This window comes from Plecotus auritus, assembly GCF_963455305.1.
Source record: "Plecotus auritus genome assembly, chromosome: 1".
Lineage (NCBI taxonomy): Eukaryota > Metazoa > Chordata > Mammalia > Chiroptera > Vespertilionidae > Plecotus > Plecotus auritus.
In genome coordinates this window covers 38,362,902-38,384,861 of record NC_137770.1, presented here as the reverse complement: position 1 = coordinate 38,384,861, position 21,960 = coordinate 38,362,902, and the positions used below count along the sequence as shown (strand labels likewise).

General features: G+C 43.8%; 1 protein-coding gene across 1 annotated transcript in view; it reads right to left on the bottom strand.

The window, feature by feature from the left end:
• CCDC175 (coiled-coil domain containing 175) overlaps positions 1–21,960 on the bottom strand; it is a gene marked incomplete at its 5' end in the record, with an annotated part of 59,157 nt that overhangs the window by 31,472 nt on the left and 5,725 nt on the right. Inside the window, 5 exon segments of the mRNA XM_080687811.1 lie at positions 2,895–2,976; positions 4,693–4,802; positions 7,554–7,676; positions 14,820–15,048; positions 18,388–18,523. Coding sequence (XP_080543937.1) covers positions 2,895–2,976; positions 4,693–4,802; positions 7,554–7,676; positions 14,820–15,048; positions 18,388–18,523 — 680 coding nt within the window.

Here is a 21,960-nt window from a genome sequence, read left to right as displayed (position 1 = left end):
AACTAGAGGCCTGATGCACAAAATTCATGCAAGAGTACCCTTCCTTCCCCCAGCTGTGGGCACTGGCTTCCCTCTGGCACCCAGGACCCAGGCTTCCCTCTGGCAACTGGAACCCTGGCTTGCCTCTGGTACCTGGGACCTGGGCTTCCCTCCAGCCAATGACAGGCACCCGGGACCCTGGCTTCCCTCACAGCCCCAGCTTTGTCCGGAAGGACGTCCAGTCTAATTAGCATATTATGCTTTTACTAGGGGCCCAGTGCACAAATTCGTGCACCTTGAAAGAAACTGTGGGCCGCAAGGTTGCGGTAGGCACAGGGGATGGTCACGACCCATCCTCTATACCCCTGTCCAGCCCCCCCGCCATGTCCCCCGGTCCCCTGTCTGCTGGCAGCCCCGCTCCTGCCGCCGCTGTTCCCATGCTCTGACAGCACCGGCCCTGCTTGCACCCGCTGACAGTGTGGAGCAATTGGGGCCAGTGCCAGCAGCAGATGTGAGCAGGACCAGCACCATCAGTGGGTGCGAGTGGTGGCTGCTGCTCCAATTGCCCCTCGGGAGCAGGGGGAGGTAAAGAAGCCCTCAGGGGTGATCAGGGCTGGTAGCCACCACTGGCACCTGCTGATGGCACCGAGTGATCGGGACTGGCACTGGGCACCAGCAGCAGGTGCGAGCGGGGCCAGTGGTGGCAGTAGATGCGAGTGCCTGGCAGGACCGCCGCGTGCAGGAGCAAAGAATTTTCAGTAACCACCAGAAGCGTGCCCCAATGACAGTGACTGGCACTCCACTTTGGTCTGGAGCCCCTGCTCACCTGCTCCACCATCCCACCACGGCCAATGCCTGCCATGTTCTGCACATGCCCCTTGGTGGTCAGCACACATCATAGTGACTGGTTGTTCAGTTGTTCCACCGTTCAGTCTATTTGCATATTAACCTTTTATTATATAGGATTATTATAGACTAGAGGCACAGTGCATGGATTCGTGCACCGGTGAGGTCCCTCAGCCTGGCCTGTGCCCTCTTGCAATTTGGGACCCATAGGTAGATGTCGGATAGCTGGTTTCGGCCTGATCCTCGCAGGCTATGTCAAAGGGCCCCATCAGTGCATGAATCAGGGCCTCTAGTCCTATCTAATAATAAAAGAGTAATATGCAAATTGACGGTCACTCCAACACACAAGATGGCCGCCACAAGATGGCTGGCAGGGGAGGGCAGTTGTGGGCGATCAGGCCAGCAGGGAGGGCAGTTGGGAGGGACCAAGCCTACATGGAGGGCAGCTGGGGGGAAACAGGCTGGCAAGGGAGGGCAGTTAGGGGTGACCAGGCCGGCAGGGGAGGGCAATTGGGAGTGACCAGGCCAGCAGGGGAGGGCAGTTAGGGGCAACCAGGCCTGCAAGGGAGGGCAATTGGGAGTGATCAGGCTTGCAGGGGAGGGCAATTGGGGGAACCAGGCCTGCAGGGGAGGGCACTTAGGGGTGACCAGGCCGGCAGGGGAGGGAAGTTAGTGGCAATCAGGCTGGCAGGGGAGCATTTAGGCATCAATCAGGCTGGCAGGGGAGTGGTTAGGGCAGTGGTTCTCAACCTTTCTAATGCCGCGACCCTTTATTACAGTTCCTCATGTTGTGGTGACCCCCAACCATAAAATTATTTTCGTTGCTGCTTCATAACTGTAATTTTGCTACTGTTATGAATCGTAATGTAAATATCTGTGTTTTCTGATGGTCTTAGGCGACCCTGCTAGTGGTTCTCAACCTGTGGGACCCATAGGTTGAGAACCGCTGCTATAGAGCTTAAGACCATCGGAAAACACAGACATTTACATTACGATTCATAACAGTAGCAAAATTACAGTTATGAAGCAGCAACGATAATAATTTTATGGTTGGGGGTCACCACAACATGAGGAACTGTATTAAAGGGTCGCGGCATTAGAAAGGTTGAGAACCACTGGGTTAGGGGGTGATCAGGCTGGCAGGCAGAAGCAGTTAGGGGCAATCAGGCAGGCAGGCAGGCGAGCGGTTGGGAGCCAGCAGTCCTGGATTTTGAGAGGGCAGTTGGACATCCCTCGAGGGGTCCCAGATTGGAGAGGGTGCAGGCTGGGCTGAGGGACACACAACCCCATGCATGAATTTCGTGCACTGGGCCTCTAATATGCATATAAGATCTTTGGTTAATCTCTTCCTGCCCTCCCCCCTTCCCCTTTTCCTCTGAGATTCATCAGTCTGTTCATGTTTCCATGCCTGTGTGTTGAGCGTCTGCCCCCTGGTGGTCATTGTGCGTCATAGGGTCAGCCGGTCACTTAGGCTTTTATATATATAGATTTGTCATATCCTAAACGATGACATTTAAATAAAGCATCTCTGCTAAGCTTTAATTGTATTTTGCCTCTAATTGTTCAACTTTCAAAATAAATGCTTCATTGACTATCTTGTGGAAAAATCTTGGTTTACAGCCATGATTATTTACTTAAAATATCATATTTCTTATAACCTAAGTTTTAAAATGTCTAGGGAATTCTTCAGAGGACTAAATTTGACTTAAATAGTTCATTAACATTATTAAGTACAATATGGGTTGCTACACAACAGCAGGAAGCTCCTATTTTTTCTAATTAACTCACATAAAAGTGTTCATTAGTCATGGATATTCCTAATATAAAATAACCATATCCACTTGAAAAGTTAGCAAGAAAATAATTTATCTTCACATGAGCAATTTTTTCTTTTATACTTAAAGTGCTCTGGGAGGGGATAAAATCTTTAAATCAATTACTGTGACTGATCATGATTATTATTAGTTAATGAAAAATCTAGTTTTAGAAAATTTCTCCATTTACTTAAAATATTACCTAAAAAGAAAATCTAATTATAATCTAAAAAATCATAATTTCTGTCTTCCTACCTCCTTTATCTTCTGCAAAAATTCATTTTTTTCAATATTAGTTTTCTCTCCCAGTTTGTTCTTGGTGTTCTTTAAAAAATATCTATGAACAAAGGAAGCCAAACAAATTCATATTAAGACATGTTTTTTTTAGCAAAGCTATATTGCCCTACATAACATATTTATATATTCGTTATAACAGGCAAAAGATTTTACTTTTTAGAATTGATGAATTAATGCTTTATTATTCTATTCAATCATTTAAGAAGCAATGGCAAATGAGATTGTTGTTTTATTTTCTCTTTCTGAGAATTCATTATTGGTAATAAAAATGCCATTGATTTCTGGGTGTTAATACTGTATCCTGAGTGTAGCAAGATTTTTAATCATAACTCCTAGAAATAATTTAAGAACTAATCTGTATCTTCCACTCTGATTCCTTTCCTAGTTTTTCTTTAAAACATATATGAACTAAAACTATTAAATCACTTTCAAAGAAAAATATTTTTTTATTCTGAGTTTGAATTGTAGTAATTCTCGAGTCTTCCTATGTTAAATGTGGTATTGAGTACAAAGATTGGTGCCTACTTTATGGACCAATGGTGATGATTATTGTACTGGGCAATTGCTATTTTAAAAGACATAGTAGTTTTAATCACAGTACATTCAAACCTGTGTATGTAGAAATGAGCCACTTTATAACACGATTCCACATGTGCAGTTAACTTGTCTTGTGGAATCTGCTCAGTTCACAATTTGTCTTTTAAAAATCAAACTCTGGAGATAGGCCCAGAAGCCATATATTTATATTACAAGACCACACCTTCTGGTCCAAAGCTGAGCCAAACAGTTTTTGTTGTTGTTAATCCTCACCAAAGGGTATTTTTTCTATTGATTTTTAGAGAGAGTGAAAGGGAGGGAGGGAGGGGGAGAGAGAGAGAGAGAGAGAGAGAGAGAGAGAGAGAGAGAGAGAGAGAGAGAGAGAGAGAGAGAGAGAGAAGAGACACATAGATTGGTTGCCCCCTGCACATGCCCCAACCTGGACTGGAGATCGAATCTGCAACCCAGGTATGTGTTCTTGACAGAAAATTGACCCCTCGACCCCTCAGTGCTCAGGCCAATGCTCTAACCACTTAGCAACACCAGCCAGGGCTGAGCCAAATGGCTTTTGATGGGAAATCTGGGAATTCTCCTGGAAGAGAGTCTGTTGACCAATCTCTAAAGATAAACGGCCTGTGTCAGGTAATTTCAGAGGGTTTGGAATGGTCATGCTTAGCCATGGCGCACCTGGAAGAGAACACAGCATGCAGATAGAGAGAGAAAGACGAAACTCTTTTGCAAAAGGAAGAGAGAGTGTGGGCCTTGGGATGAAAGATTCCCTGAAGTTTCTGGTTCCAGTCCCGCGGGTGAAAGTTTTTGCCCAAAGGCTTCCCTGTAATTTCTCAATAAATTCTGAAAACCTCCCTCGACTAAGAACAGCCACTGTACCATATGGGTAGGTGAGTGTGTAGCCTTGCGCAGGCCTCATGAATGCCTTCCTGGGGGCATATTCATTTGCAGGAATCCTGGAACTGAAGTGAGAATAATACATTGCACCGAGTCCCTTCCTTTTCCTGAAATGACTGCATCATCCTCAATATTTTCTCTTGATCACGGGAAAGACTGATTAATTTCAAAATGAGGAGGTTTTTCTATGCAGTTTACAAGCACACCAATTTTAGTAAACTAAAAGATTATAATTTTCATCTAATAAACATTTTTAAAGGAAAGCAACATAACACTGAGAAATGCTTCCGTAAAAATAAAGTATCATACTTACATTTTTTCCTCCAGGCTATTACAGATTTTCTTCATTTCTTCAACCTGTTTTTCCCAATGCCTTATTGATTCGTGTAGTTCTGCTATTTCCATATTGTGATCACTAAGTACCTATTGAAAATTTTAAAAAATGATGGCATTCAGTCATTGTCAAATGATTCATGATGGCGGTTCAATTCACTAAACATCCATGTATCACCCACTCAACTTCTACACTGGGGGTGTCCTTGAGTTAAAATAAAATCAATTATTACAATTGTTTCTTCAAAATACAAACTAGGACAGAAATAAAAAATAATAAAATAATATTTGGGAGGGAGGGCAACCAAATATAGTAGTAAGAATGTGACAACTATAAAAACAACTTTCAAGACATGAATTCACTTTGACTATCATTTTAAAAAATAAACAAATCTATATTTTCATAATCATCTTCAAAATGTTATTCCAGGAGAGAAGAATGATATTATAAACAGGTCAAAACAAATTTGGTCTTTCACCTCAATTGATAGCTATGTTCATGCTGAAAAAAATTTCTCTCTTAATATTTAATCAGAAGTTTGAAAATGAAACCATTGAAGACTGTGAAAAAATTTTAGCCTAATTTTAGGAAGGAAATATGAAGAAAATTCATAGTGAAACAGATATTTTGACAATGCAGTTTTGGAATAAAGAAAAGGGAAGGCAAACATATCAGAGCCCTGGGCCTGCATTTTTGGCTTGGAAGGGAGAATGGAGCTGGTCAGATTACTGTGCTCTGCAGCACAGGTACCACGGGCAGATTATCGAACGCCATCAAACCCTGCACACCAATGTGGGGTCATAGACACCTGTGGGCAGCATAAAGGTGCTCTCCATCATGCCACGTGAGACAGGTGACAGCTCCCCAAAACTCTTTCTTTCTCTAAAGCAACCTTGTGACTGAACTTCTGGGCCATAACTAATTCCAGAGTAACAAGGGTCTGAAATCCTAGAACTTCCACCAAAAATTAGCAGAAGGTCTAAAGGACTCTGGCCGGTCAAAAAGATTAGTGACTAAATGCCAAAGGCCATCAGGAATGACACTGGTTTACCTCTTGTCCTCAGTTCTCCCTGCCCTGGATATGTAGGCCATCTTGAGGACCACACACCATTATTCTTTTCTGCCAACATGACATCAGCTTGACCTGGGTGCAGAGTTTTCTAAACTAAAGGTACCACAGGAAGATTAATCTAACATCCCCTATTGTCTCACTCCACAGCTAAAATGTTGTTTTCTAATGTCAAGCAATAACAACAAACTTTACCAATGTCTGATCTCCACCAAAGCCCTTCAAAGTAGGCAGTAGTATTACCCCACTTTAAATTTTTCATTTTTATTGATTTCAAAGAGGAAGGGAGAGGGAGACAGAGAGAAACATCAATGATGAGAATCATTGATCGGCTGCCTCCTGCACGCCCCCTACTGGGGATCAAGCCCGCAGCCCAGGCATGTGCCCTTGACCGGAATCAAACCTGGGATCCTTCAGTCCACAGGCTCTATCCACTGAGCTAAACCAGCTGGGGCTCACCCTATTTTATAGGTGAAAAAACCTGGGGCTGATAGAGCCAAGGTTTGAACCTAGGTCTCTTTGACACTCAAGTTTGTGCCTTAAACACTATTCTCCACCGGTAAGGTAGGGCAGGGGTGGGCAGGCTAGACTGGGCGAGAGGAAAAGTGACATTTTCAAGCCTTGTCTCATTTGGCCTTAGAGATCTCTGGAGTACAGGTTAAGGAGCATGTGCTTCATTTTCCCAAGCTAGAACTCGGAGGGCACGTGGCTTTGATTTATGGGGTCCAAACTAGAGGTGTGTACTTGGAGGGCATGCAGATCAAATCTGTTTTATACAATCCCTACCTTCTCCTTTGAGTCCAGCCTGACTCACGCTTCCTTACTATGTTGATATTTAAAAAAAACAGGTAATGATATTCTTAAATATATTTGGGGGGGGGATTTTGACTTGACCAATGTTTTGTAATTGAATGTCATAACCGATATAACTAAAATGATCAGGACCACCATATAAAAAACATAATGGAATTAGCTGAGCATTCTGATAAGAAGTGTGATGTTTCAGTATTACTGTTGCCCATATATAGTTTTACATGTATTTCTCAATACAGATAGGAGAAATGAAGACTCAATGCAACTAACTGTGATAGATTACCATTCATTTCCGTTTTAATTAACACAGAAGTGGTATTATCATTAACGTTTTCAAAATAGTCACAGTTTTCTAATTTTTAATTATAGTCCAGTTTTCTAATTTTTAAAATAAGGATGATCCCCACAAAATATTTAACATAGTACTGGCTTTCACTCAATGTTATTAATATTTTAAAAAATAGAACTGCGGAGTTCTCAAGTATTTTCTAACTTTAATAAACAAATGGTCCCCTTTCCCTATTATGTTCCAGTACCCAATATAAATGGAGAGACTAAATTCTGTTTTATCATCACATATCCAGAATTAAGGAATCTGCCCATGGTTATTTCTTTTGTTGTGTAAAATAAAGCAATATCATAGAAATGTTATATATGGTATTGTATGCATTTTTAAAAAATCAGTTTTACAGTGTTTTGGTCCATCCAAATGCAATCTGTACCTAAGGCATGCCAAATTTCTTTCTTCCCACCATATTCCTGAAGAAGAAAACACAATTGCACTACAACACAGTAAAGTATCAGAAGATGTTAACATGACAAAAATATTCTTCCAGAATGATGTGAACGTAAACTAAAATCAATTCCTTTTTAAAATGCCTGATACCAGTCATAGTAAAGGTAATGTATATTGAGGTGCCCGGGTCAGACTTGAAAAACATAGTTTATCCTTTCTTACCACTGTGCTGGTAGTGACTTTTTCTTTTATGTCCAACTCTTTAATCCTTAACTTATCCAATTCTCTCTTCCTATGAAAAGCATCGTGTTTCTTAGATTCACAGATTTTTTCGTATTCACTAATCTGCAGTGATAAACATAAACCAATGAAAAAAGCTTATGAGGGCAACAAAGTTTAGAAACTTTATTTTTATTTTATCAATCTAATTCATATTCAATCTAAGTATATCAACAATAAACAATAACCAGCCTGGCCGATGGCTCGGTGGGAGCATTGTTCTGTACACCTACAGGTGGCAGGTTCCGTCCCGGTCAGGGCACATATCAAGGATGCAGGTGATACCCAGTAGGGGGCACATGTGGGAGGCAACCTATTGATGTTTCTCTCTCACATGGATGCTTCCTTCTCTCCCTCCCTTTCTCTCTCTCAGATCAATAAAGAAAGTAAGTTAGCACTCTCCCAGTCTGTTCCCCGCAGACCCAGGAGGAAGGGACTAGACAAAGAAAGAATGCACGCATGCCCCGTCAAGTCTAGGTGGTCGAGGGAGGGTGATTACCTATCAGTCACTGGGAGCAGGTCACTGGCCAGAATAGATGTGGCTACTGCAAGGGCGCACAACCCGAGACACGGAAGCTCCTGAGCAGAGGGAGCTCTCGCTCTCGTGGGACTCTTGTTGCAGGGGTGTGCCCTCACGCTCTGCACTTGCCCACATGGCCCGCAGACATGTAGACTCCACACACGATGAACTGATGGAGTGGAATTAGTCTAATGCTGTGCTGGACTTAACTCTACCAGGGAACAATATAAAAAGTACAAAGTAATACAAAAAAATTCAATGAAACTGAGAATTGGTTCTTTTAAAAGATAAACAAGATTGATGATCCTTTAGCCGGACTCATCAAGAAACACAGAGAGAGGACCCAAATAAATAAAGTCAGAAATGAAAGAAGTAAAGTAACAATGGACATCACAGAAATAGAAAGGATTATAAGAAAACTAGTGACCTCGTACAAGAAATTCGTGCACATTAAATAGGAATTAGAGGAAATATTTTAATATTGCTATTTGCCCTTTATCATAGAAGTGTCAGAGATGAAAGAAAATTAGTAAAATGTATATGAAAATCTTCCTCCTGTCTGAGTCTGAGGCGCACCGTGGGACCCAGAGTCAAGTCCCCACCCACCCACGTGCGCCTTGAAATCGCTTGAGACCCAGACCCAGCCGGCCCCACCCCCATCAAGCCCCGCTGGGTGGGGTGCACAGCCTCAGGTCCCCCGGCCCGGGCCAGGGGGTGTGCCTTGAAGTTCCCTGGCCTGGTGCCAGGGTGGAGGGCACAGCCTAAGGTCCCCTGTCAAGCCCTGCTAGGTGGGGGACACAGCCTCCGGTCCCACGGCCTGGCGCTGGGGTGGGGGGTGCGGTGTGAGGTCCCCCGTCAAGCCCTGCCAGGTGGTGGGTGTGGCCTGACATCCCCCGTCAAGCTCCGCCAGGCAGGGGGCGCAGCCTGAGGTCCCCTGTCAAGCCCCACCAGGCGGGGAGGTGGGGGGCGCAGCCTCAGGTCCCTGCTGATTGCTCGTTAAGGCTCATTATGGGAACTCAGCCTCTGCTGTGGGCACAGCCATCTTGTGTTATGGAATCCCTGCCTCTGCTGTGGGCACAGGCATCTTGTGTTATGGAATCCCTGCCTCTGCTGTGGGTGCAGCCATTTTGATTGTTACGGCGCGATGGTCAATTTGCATATTCCCTCTTTATTAGACAAGATATTGCAAACAATTATATGCCAACAAACTGGACAACCTGGGTGAAATGAACAAATTCCTAGAAACATACAGACTTCCAAAACTGTATCAGGAAGAAGACAAAAACCTGAATAGGCCTGATAACAACTGATGAAACTGAAGCAGTAAAAAACAAAAAACAAAAATACAAAAAAAACTCCCAGCAAGCAAAGCCCGGGTCTGGATGGCTTCATAGGTGAGTTTTACCAAACATTCAAAGAAGAACTAACACCTATCCTCCTCAAATTATTGCAAAAAATTCAAGAAGAAGGAAGACTTCTAGGCTCTATTTTGAGGCCAGCATTATCCTAATTCCAAAACCAGATAAAGACACAACAAAGAAAGAGAATTATAGGCCAATACTCCTGATGAACATAAATGCTAAAATCCTCAACAAAATGCTAGCAAATCAGATCAGCCATATATTAAAAAGATCATACATCATGACCAAGTGGGATTTATTCCAGGGATGCAAGACTGGTACAATATTCACAAATCAATAAATGTGATACATCACATACACAAATTGAAAAATCACATGATCATATCAATAGATATAGAAAAAGCATTTGACAAAATCCAACACCCATTTTAAAAAATATATTTTTATTGATTTCAGAGAGGAAGGGAGAGGGAGAGATAGAAACATTAATGATGAGAAACTATCATTGACTGGCTACCTCCTACATGCCGCACACTGGGGATCCAGCCCGCAACCCGGGCATGTACCCCGACCGGGAATTGAACCATGACCTCCTGGTTCATAGGTTGATGCTTAACTACTGAGCAACACTGGCAAGGCCAACACTCATTTTTGATAAAAACTCTAAGCAAAGTGGAAATAGAGAAACCATACTTCAACATAATAAAGGCTATGTATGACAAACCTACAGCCAAATCATACTTAATAGGCAGAAACTAAAACCATTTCCCCTAAGAACAGGAACAAAACAGGGTTGTCTTGCTTTCACCACTTTTATTCAATACTAGAGGCCCGGTGCATGAAACTCGTGCACGGGGGCAGAGAGGGTCCCTTTGCCCGGCCTGTACCCTCTCACAATCCGGGACCCCTTGGGGGATGTCTGACTGCAGGTTTAGGCCCGAGCTCCTAACTGCTCACCAGCCTGCCTGCCTGATTGCCCCTAACCCCTCTGCCTGCCTGCCTGATCACCTTTAACTGCTCGCCTGCCTGCCTGATTGCTCCTAACCACCTCTGCCTCGGCCCCCACCACCATGGCTTTGTCAGAAAGGATGTTCGGAATGACATCTGGAAGGTCGTTCAGCTGTCCAGCCTAATTAGGATATTACCCTTTTATTATTATAGATAGTACTGGAAGTTCTAGCCACATCAATCAGACAAGAAGAAAAAACAAAAGGCATCCAAATTGAAAAAGGGATATAAAACTCATTACTCATAGATGATATGATACTGTGCAGAGAAAACCCTAAAGACTCCACCAAAAAACTACTACATGTAATAAATGCATTTGGCAAAGTAGCAGGATACAAAATTAACATCCAGAAAGTGATGGTATTTTTATAGACCAATAATGAACTCTCAGAAAGAGAAACAAACAAACAACCAAAAAGAAACCTCTCATTTACCACTGCAACAAAAAGATACACCTTGGAATACATTTAACCACAGAGGTAAAAGACCTGTATTCCGAAAACTATAGGACATTAAAAAAAAAAAAGAAAGAAATAGAGGAAGATACAAACAAAGGAAGAATATACTGTATTTATGGATTGGAAGAATGAGCATCATCAAAATGTCCACACTACCCAAAGCAATCTATAGATTCAATGCAGTCCCTATTAAAATACCAATGGCATATTTACAGATCTAGAACATATACTCCAAAAATTTATATGGAACCAAAAAAGACCCTGGGTAGCAGCAGCATTCTTGAGAAAGAAGAACAAAATTGGAGGGATCACAACTGGATATAAAATTAAACTACAAAGCTGTTGTAAACAAAACAGCCTGGTACTGGCCCAAGAATAGGCATATAGATCAGTGGAACAGAACAGAGAACCCAGAAATTGACTCAAGCCATTACACTCAATTAACATTTGAGAAAGGAGGCAAGGGAATACAATAGAGTAAAGACAAGGGAATACAATAGAGTAAAGACAGTCTCTTCAACAAATGGTGTTGGGGAAACTGAACAGGTACATGCAAAAAAAAAAAAAAAAGAAAAGAAATTAAACCTTCAACTTAGACCATACACAAGAATAAACTCAAAATGCATAAAAGACTTAAATGTAATTCGGAAAACAATAAAAATCCTAGAAGAAACCATAGGCAGCAAAATCTCAGACATCTCCCATAGCAATATCTGTGCCACTACATCTCCTAGGGCAAAAGAAACAAAGGAGATAAACGGATGTTTAAAAATAAAAAGCTTCTGCACAGCAAAAGAAACCATCAACAAAACAACAAGAAGCCCACTGCATGGGAGAACCTATTTGCCAATGATACATCTGATAAAGGGTTAATTTTCAACATATATAAAGAACTCATACAACTTAACAAAAGGAAGATAAGCAATCCAATTAAAAAATGGGCAAAGGACCTGAATAGACATTTCTCCAAAGAGGACATACAGAAGGTCAAGAAACATATGAAAAAATACTCCAAGTCACTAATCATCAAAGAGATGCAAATTAAAATGACAATGAGGTACCATCTCACACCTGTCAGAATGGCTACCATCAACAAATCAACAAACAAGTATTGGCAAGGATGTGGAGAAAAGGGAACCCTAATACACTGTTGATGGGAATGCAGACTGGTGCAGCCACCATGGAAAACAGTATGGAGTTTCCTCAAAAAATTAAAAATGGAACTGCCATTTGACCCAGTAATCTCACTTCTAGGAATATGTTCTAAGAAGTCTGAAACACCGATCAGAAAGAATATATGCACCCCTATGTGCATAGCAGTGCTATTTATAATAGCTAAGATCTGGAAACAGCAGCCCAAATGCCCAGCAGTAGATGAATGGATGAAAACAGTCCTGGACGCTGTTCTGCATGTGGTACATTCACAGCCTGGAACACTATGCAGCTGTAAAAAAGGATCTCTTACCCTCTGAGACAGCTTGGAGAGACCTGGAGAATATTACGCTGAACACAGTAAGCCAGTCAGAGGAAGAAAAGTATCATATGATCTCACTTATATTTGGAATCTAACGAACAAAATAAACTCATGAACAAAATAGAGCCAGAGACAGAGGCATGGAACCAATGTCCATGCATAACTCATGGACACAGACAATCGTGCTGTTACGGGGGGGCGAGGAGGGGGGAGGAAGGGAGTGTCACTGGGGAATAAAAGGGATATCTGTAATAGTTTCAACAATAAAGATACTTTTTTAAAAAAGATGAAGGATGGAGGAGAGGATGATGAGCCACTGAATTAATTAGTCTTGGATACTGTTCTGCATTGGGAATTCCCACTGCGTGGGATAACAAATGCCCTTACTGTCTAAGCCAGCTTGAGTCAGGGCTTCTGCCATTTGCATCTGAAAGCGTCCTAACTGCTGCCAATTTCCAGGGAGATCACCATGGGTAAATAAACCCCTACCGGGGCCCAAATCCAGCCACCACCTGTGTTTGTAAGCTGCCCTCATACATTTCGGTGTTGTTTGTGGCTACTTAGGTGCTAAGATGGCATCGTTGTGGCAGAGACTGTATGGCCCACAAAGCCCTAAACATTTACCATCTGACCCTTTTAGAAAATGTTTGTAGACCCCGAGACTGACTATTCACATAAGAAAGAACCTGTCATGTTTGCAAATTTCCTGTTTTGAGCCCCTCTGTGGCTCCTTTTTGCATTTTAACATTTACATTAAAGAATAAGAAGGGGGTGGAATTCCCCATAGGGAGTAAAATGAAGTCAGAAACTCGTCCACGCCAGGCTCTGCTGGGAGTGCTGGGATACAGCATGAAGGACGCAGACAGGATCCCCGTCCTGGAGCCTGCTGATGGACCAAGCACTGATCTGCATATCCGATGCCACCGCTGCAGCACCAATCAAGCCCCAGGGGAAGTAAAGAAAAGGAACAGGGCTCCCCACTTCTCACCCCCGACCCAGCTGTGCCCACACAGACACACCCCACTTTTGGCCCCTGTGACTTAAGTGAGCCGCTCCACTTCAGGGTCTGGGGGCTCAGAGAGGGGAAGAGGGCTGGCAACAGCGGGGTGACCAAGTGCTGCTCAGCATCCTTGTCGATACGGCACGAAAACAGTAAAACGCCTTTTGGTTCTTGTCCTGAAATTCCCCTTTCCTCGTGATAGTAATAACCAAGTGAGTTCTGGCCCAGTGACGGGAGCCCCTCACTGTTTTTGAGACATGGATGTCAGCTGACTCCAGCACTGCGGTCAGGCTACCAGCGGCTTCAGCCCCGCTAACGTCCTGGGAGCTGGGCTTTTAAAAAATCAGTTTAGTGGCTGCAGAGGGCCCAAGGGACTTCTTTCCAGCTCCTTCACAGAGCCCATTCCAAGGATGACTTAAGCCTGAGCTATTGATATTCAAAAAGGATGACCCATGGTTTTAGTGTAAAACTATTGCTGAAAGACACAATGTTACCGCCGTTAGCTACTTACTGATGGGAACAGAAGTCAAGGATGCCAGACACTATTGAGCATGTTCACCAGGAAGCTACAGCTTCACACCCCAAGAAATCGCAGCATTGTCCCTCGCAGGGCGTCAACACCCTTCTCTTCCCCACCCCAGGACCCGATTGTGTGTGGAGCAGGGGGAGATACGGACATGCTCGGTAAAGTCAAAATGGTGCAGAGGAGGTGCCTGACCCTAGAGGCCTGTCAGTCTAACCTGGGAAAGCCATCATTGGATCCAGCAGAAACCCTTTAAACCTTAGAAGCTAACTGGTTATTTTGAATAAGCTCCTGGTTATAATCCCAGGAGACAAAGATCTCGATCTCTCTCTCTCTCTCTCTCTCTCTCTCTCTCTCTCTCTTTCTCTCTCTCTCTTTCTCATTCAGCAGGTGCAGCAGGCTGGGGCAGGGCTGAACTTCCTAGTCCTGCCATAGAGACTCAGCCGAAGGTAACCAGATGACATGGAGGCAAATTCCTGGTCCCTATAGGGCTGCCTAGGAGCCAGGGGCCGCCCCATTGATACAAATCCTGTCACTCATATTCTTTTTCATGAACTGAGATGCTGCTATACAATTAACTGTCTTCCCCAAGGGGCTCCCCTAAGATTCCCACCTGCAAACGGGATAAAACCCCCAAGACAAAGGACCTCCAGGGAACATGTCCACACCTTCCCCTTCCCGTCTTCTTCTCCCACAGGCACGCATCTCCTAAACTCTAAGGATCTCCACTCTACTTCCCATCCCTGTGTTTATAGAAGACAGCACAGGAGCGCTAGCTAGCCTTGAGGACAGATAAATTATTCCCCATTTCATGCTTGAGATTCTGGACAATTCTGTACCACAAAAAATAAGTCATGCCACTTACCTGGTCACTCAACTTTTTTTTTTCCTTCAAATATTCTCCTCTTTCTTTGTCTATTATCTCCTCTATAGCTTGAATATGTTTCTTTTTCAGTTTTGTTTCTTCTTTCGCCAAGTTGATTTTTGTGTAAGTCTCATTGATGTAAATAGTGGTCATGGCTTTCTTTTCCATCGCGTGGTTGAGTAACACAACAAGCTTTTCATGCTGCTTCGCCAGATCCTCTTGCTGTTCACTAGGAGAGAAAAAAAATCATTCATGGCATGAAAAGTATGGCTTTTAGGAAAGGAACTTAAAGTCTATTTGGTGAGATCAACCACCATAAAGGAGGAAATTGTAAGGCATACTGATTTGAGAATTGTATCTGTAATCGCCAAAATGTGGTTGAGATGAGGACAGGTGGATACACAAGTGCTAACCTTGTAACTATTTACCGAGTAAAAATATCACATGGTCCTGCCTCACCACACCCATCCCCTCATAGCAGGTAGTGTCTATGGGATATTTTGGGTCAAAATATGCAGTGATTCAAAAACAGTCTGGAGCAAGTAAATAAAACCTGGCCAAATGGTTTGCTATGTAGCACTGCCATTCTCTATCTTATCATCCTGAGATCTGTAGTTAAATCAAAGAAATATAAACATCCCACCACCCCACCGGCCACCTTCTGATACCATGGCCCTGCAGGGAGGACCCGGGAGAAATCTCTTCTCCCTCTGATGGACAGGAGTGAGGCGAGGAGGGGGTCCCGCTTCACTCTTCGGGGGATGCTTAAAACCTAATGTGAACCCTCTTATTCTCCACCAGCTGCAGCCAAATCTGAGTTCAAAAGGAGACAATACCTTCACGCATCAGTTGGTCACATTCACTGGAGGAAGACCTTAAGACTGCTAGAAACATCTACCCCAGGGCTAACCATAGAAGATTTGTAGAAGGAATAATTGCCACAATTTCTGAGACAGGCCAGTGAACCAGGACAAGGGGAATCGGGAAACTGAGACAGATCGTTGCACAAACTGGCTGAGAAATATACAGCCAGACACACAAGGTCACCTCCCTGGAGATAACACCCAGCCCTCAGTTGTATTTCAGCTCCAGGCCCAGAAAAGCAGCAAGACCGGGCGGGTGATGCCAGGGCCTGCTGCAGTGACTAACCCGCCGCCCTATCAGTAGAGACCGTGACCCTGGAAGAGGACTCCTGAAAACGGATTTTCTGCTGAAGCCACTCATTGAGACCTTCCCTAAGATTCCTGCCTGCTAAAGAGAGATGAAAACCCTCAAGACAAAGGGCCCTGCCTGCATGCTCTGCTTCTGGGAGCATGTCCTCGCCTTCCCCTTCCTCCTCTTCTTCCCCCACAGGCATGCATCTCCTAAATCCTGAGGAACCACGAGGCTTACAAACAGTGCTGGGGCGGGGCAGAGGGGGCGGGGGGGGGGGGGCGAGGGAGTTGCGGGGTCGGGGGGTGGGGGGGGGGGAGAGCAATGGGCAGTGTCAGCTCTCACCTGGGCTAGACTAACCCTCTGAACCTGTCTCCAAGGCCCCCTTTTCTCTGACTTCCCAGTGAACCAAAGCAGCCCAGCCGAGGCTCTCCTGTTGCTGCTTCCATGCTAAGCCCTTATTTCAATGTCCCCAGCTTTGATAAACGTACCCTCATAGTCACCTGGACTTGTGCTGTGAAATCTTTCCTGCACAAAGTCAGAAACTCACACACTACTGGCCAGCCCAAGGCCGAACCCCCTCGGGCCAGGTCCCTGTCTGATAACATTTCTATATATATATTTTAAAAAAGCTCCTGCAATGTACAAACTTTTTTCTAGTCTCCAGGGCTAAAGATTTTAGTTCAGGTGGTTGTGTGCAAAGGTTCTGGAAAATGAAAATGGATTGTTGGTAAGTTCAGTTTCCAGAGGTCAACTCCATCACATAAATGCAATAAATGGAAGCCCGGGCTAGAGGGAGTCAAATCCTGGGTGCTTTGTGGTCTAGTAGAGGAAGGCTTCTAAGAATGAATCGGAACTAGGGATCGAGTAGCCTCAGGGAGACAGAGTGAAACAAAAAGTCAAATGAAAAACCCTAACTGGGAGCACTGGGGCGGGCGGAGAAGTGAGCCCTCAGAAACCTGCCGTGCAGCCTAAGGAAAGCATACCAAAGAGCTTGCAGGGATCCATCTTGCCGGAACTGTCCAGGACTTGCAGGACCTTCTTTGAAAAAGGGGCGCAACACACAACTGTAGCTTGATGATACCATATCATCAAGCAACCCACGTTATGTTTGTAATTTGCCTTACCATAAGGATTTCTCTACAGCAGCGATTCTCAAAATGTGGTCAGGACCTCCCAGCAGCGGCAACATTACCTGGGAACTTGTCAAAAATTCAAGTTCTCACCCTCACCTCCACCAAGTCAGAAGTTCAGGGGGTGGGTGTCCCCAGCAATTTGCGTTTTCACAAGAACCCCAGGAGATTCTGATGCCCAGTGAAGTTTGAGAGTCACTGGTCTGTAGGGATGTGATGGTGCTAGCCAGCTGATATGAGTATTGCAGCTTGGAAATGGACAGTCTAGTCTACATGGCAGTCTCCGGCAATCGTGGCTAGCATGCGCCACGTACAAATCTGCATTGTGAAGCCCCAACTGGGGTTGAAGAATGAGTATTTCTCAAACTTATGTGATGATGAACTTTCTTTTTCATGGAGCATCTCCCGGAACAGGTGTTCTGAGAGCCTACTTCCGGAAAGGAGTCCCTGGGCCTTGAGGTCTCCACCTTATTCCTCGTGCTTTGAAATCTTGTGCACCAAGCAATCCTCTGATTATTTTAGCTTCCCAAGAGGATTTTCCCCCTATGATGAGGGCCCTTTGAAAACTTCTCATTTTGACAAACTGACCTTCTAATATTTACACATTAATTAGTCTTGCAAATTTGCTCACAGTACTGAGTTGTTCTTCAGAGGTTTATTTTTGCTTTTTCTTTCAGGATATCTCTCTTCCTCCATGAGATGGGTAAATCAAGACTTGTAATCCCTACTTAACAGATGGAGAAAATGAGGCCCCCAGGGGTGAAGTGCTGGCAACACAGCTAGGAATAAAGGAAAGAGACTAACAGGTGTCAGATCCTCTCTTGGGAACATCCAGTCCTGGATTATGACTGACTATCGTCAAGGAACTAAACTAGCTACAATCTATCTGGCTTGATACTATATTTATACCCAGCAAGCTTTCTTCCTTTGGTGGGTGAAGTTTGTAAATTTAATTTTACTAAAATGGAAACCATGTGCCTCTGCCTGTGGAGGCGGTGTGCAAGGCACTATGGGATTTACACGCAGCAGCTGCTGCTCAGAAGCTGGACTGCCTCCAAAATTTTATAGGTCGCCTGACTGTAGGGGTTGAAGATTTTCTGCTCTCTTTCCCAGATCTCTGCAGCCATCACACACCCTCATCAGCCCAAGTCATCTTTTACAAGTGATTTCCACCTCTTCTCTTGCCCTGCACCAGTTCGGGTCAGAGGACAAAGCCCTTCGGACAATCTTCCCACTCCGGCCCCAGACCTCAACTCCCTCAGGTATTGAACAGAAGTACCTACCCCAGATCTTTATTAATTTCTTTCAAATCAACCATTCTCATCTTCAGAGACTCTATTTCATTATTTAACTTTGCAATTTTCATCCGTAATTGTTTTATCTCAACAAGGTTTAATTTGCGAGCAGCGATGACAAATTCTTAAAAGTAAGTGGAAATGTTTACTGTTATTTGAGAAACAGCACAATTGTAGATACTAACTTTCAAATCATGGACAAATTGCCTTTCTTTGAAATATTCTTTAAAAAATTTTTTAAAATATATTTTATTGATTTTTTACAGAGAGGAAGGGAGCGGGAGAGTTAGAAACATCGATGAGAGAGAAACATCAATCGGCTGCCTACTGCACACCCCCTACTGGGGATGTACCCACAACCAAGGTACATGCCCTTGACCGGAATCGAACCTGGGACCCTTGAGTCCGCAGGTCGACGCTCTGTACACTGAGCCAAACCGGTTAGGGCTGAAATATTCTTTAAATTTTGTTCCTGTATCACAACACCTCTTCTTTATCCCTTTGGACCCTCTCAATCTTATCAATTATTTCCCTTATTTCAGCTGCTGCTATGGTGACCAGCTTTCTATGGGCTCTGAGCAACTTGAGACTGATGCATCTGACAGCACCTAATGCCTGCTTTTCCCATCCACTCTTCACCTTCTGCCTGGCACTTCCCTGTTGCCTCTATCATGGGACTTTTTTTTTCTTTTAATTTTAAAATATGCTTTTATTTATTTGAGAGAGGAAGAGAGAGACAGAAATATTAATGAGAGAGAAACATAGATGGGCTGTTTCCTGCATGGGGATTGAGCCTGCAAGCCGGGTATGTGCCTTGACTGAGAACTTCTTTAGATACCCACACCCATGCAGGTGGAACCCAAAGTGCAGAGGTGGGGCAAAATATTGGACCAGCGATCAACAGGAGCCTACCAGTACCGGGATGGTCCTGAGAAGAGGTAACTGTGTCTTAGGGGCATGTTCTCCTGCTTCAATAGTTGCATTTGACAACAGTCAACATCATATTGTACCCCATATTAGCTCTCCCTTCTCCCCACTTTGGTCTCCTTACCCCTCTCTCCTCCTCCTTGAATTGTACTGCCTAATAAAATAATAGTGCAAAGCCATTGCCTATGGTTCTGTTGTCTAGGGCAGTGGTCGGCAAACTCATTAGTCAACAGAGCCAAATATCAACAGTACAACGATTGAAATTTCTTTTGAGAGCCAAATTTTTAAAACTTAAACAAACTTCTTCTAACACCACTTCTTTAAAATAGACTCACCCAGGCCGTGGTATTTTGTGGAAGAGCCACACTCAAGGGGCCAAAGAGCCGCATGTGGCTCGCGAGCCGCAGTTTTGCCGACCACTGGTCTAGGGAACTCAGTGTGTTAAAAACATAAACTAATTATTCACCAGTAAATAACTCAGTTTAATCACGTGAGACTTCAGAAGACTACCTCAGTGCATGACAGATGGTAACAATGCATGAATTTTGAACACTGCTGTTTAGCAAAGTTCCAGATGACCCATTTCTACACATAAAATTTCCTAGAAATGAACTGCTGTCTTCCCTGAGAGAGTTGGGTTATTTTTTCTAGGCTACTAGTTCAATTGTTCATCACAGCAGGACTTCTCAAACTGTCTCAAATCTGCCCATGCAACACCTGGGGATCTTGCTGAAATATAGGTTCTAATATTGCAGGTTTGGGATGAGCATAGAGACTGCATTTTGTAACAGGCTCTCAGGGGATGCTGATGGTGCTGATCCAAGAACCATCTTTTGAGTAGCAAAGCTTGATTCATAAGGCCAATTAAAGTTACTTGGTTAAGTAGTCAGCATGTATCAAGGATCTTATAAGCTCATATGGTATATTTTTTCTTCTAAAATATTTTTTTTTCCTGATTATAAAACTCAACCTAGAAAATAAAAAAGCAACCAAAGAAAATAAAACAAAAACACTCTTAATTCTGCCTTTGGCGAGGATTTTTTCCAAGCATGATTCTTCTCTGCATGTACAGTTTGTTGTATTTTCCCTGCCAACTTAGACTAACATTGTGCATGTTTACAACCAACTGTATCACTCAGGGTCCAATTAGGTCATAGGAATGTTACATAAGTTGATATAAAATTATCCTATCTAATAAAGAGGGAATATACTAATTGACTGTCCCGCCCTCAACGATGGCAGCGCCCACACCCAATAAGGATCGAATATGCTAATTGACTGCCCCGCCCTCAGAGATGGCAGTGCCTACAGCCAATAAGGAAGGAATATGCTAATTGACTGCCCTGCCCTCAAAGATGGTGGCGCCCATAGCCAATAAGGAGGGAATATGCTAATTGACTGTCATGCCCTCAAAGATGGAGGCACCCACAGCCACAAGATGGCGGCGCCCAGTCCCCTCAGCCCCCGCAGCCGCCCAGGGCCGATCTGAGGTGCAGGCAAGCCTTGGATGGCGGCTGCCCAGCCACCCAGGGCTGCCCAAGGTTCAGGTAACCAGGGCCGGCCAAGGCTTGCGCTGCCGACAGTGGCAACAGCAGAGGTGTGATGGGGCATCACCTTCCCCTGATTGCCGGGTCACCTCCTGCCCTTGAGGGCTCCTGGACTGTGAGAGGGGGCAGGCCGGGCTGAGGGACCCCCCTCCAGTGCATGAATTTTCATGCACTGGGCCTTTAGTTGACTATAACAGGATTAGAGTAATGAGGGAATGAATAGTAAGAAAGTAAAGAGAACTCTAAAGAATTCAAGAGCAGCAGGCATAAGGAAGAGCCACCATGCCCAGGGCTGAGACAGAGTGCCCTCAGAGAAGCAGCACCTCACACCTGAGATCTAGACGTCATTGAAGGTGGCTGTGGCTCATTGCATGGCTCAGATATGTTAATGAAATACTGGGCTGGCAATCTGGCTTCTGAGGTGTTGGGGGAATCTGTCCAAGGGAGGTGCCATACTTTAGAACTCACTGAAAACCACCCAAGGGTGCTGGGGAAGCTGTGCATTATTCACAATAGCCGAAAGGAAAAACCCAAGGGTCCATTGGTAAATGGATGAATAAATATTTTTTATACACACACACACACACACACACACACACACATTCCCTTATTTCCTCAGGAATATTGTTCAGTCTTAAAAAGGAAGGAATTCTGACACATGCTACAACATGGATGGACCTTTAAGGTATGATGCCAAGTGAAATAAGACAGTCACAAAAGGACAAATATTGTGTGATTCCAGGTACCTATAGTAGCCAAACTCATAGAAAACTGGTGATTTAGGCCAGTCAAGCTGCCTAAATCAGTTGGATAAATATCAATTTGGAATGGGCTGATCTATATATCTTTAGTCTATTTATAAACTAAATTATATTATATATATATAAATATATATATAAATTATATATATATATATGTGTGTGTGTGTGTGTGTATATATATATGCTTTCCACTAAAAATGCCAGGAAAAATATGGATCTCACTATGTGTGTCATGTATTCTTTCTAGCTATATTTTGAGATGAAATAACTAAGCTAAACTTATTTAACCATAAATTAAACTCATCTTTTTACAAGGACTTCGTTCC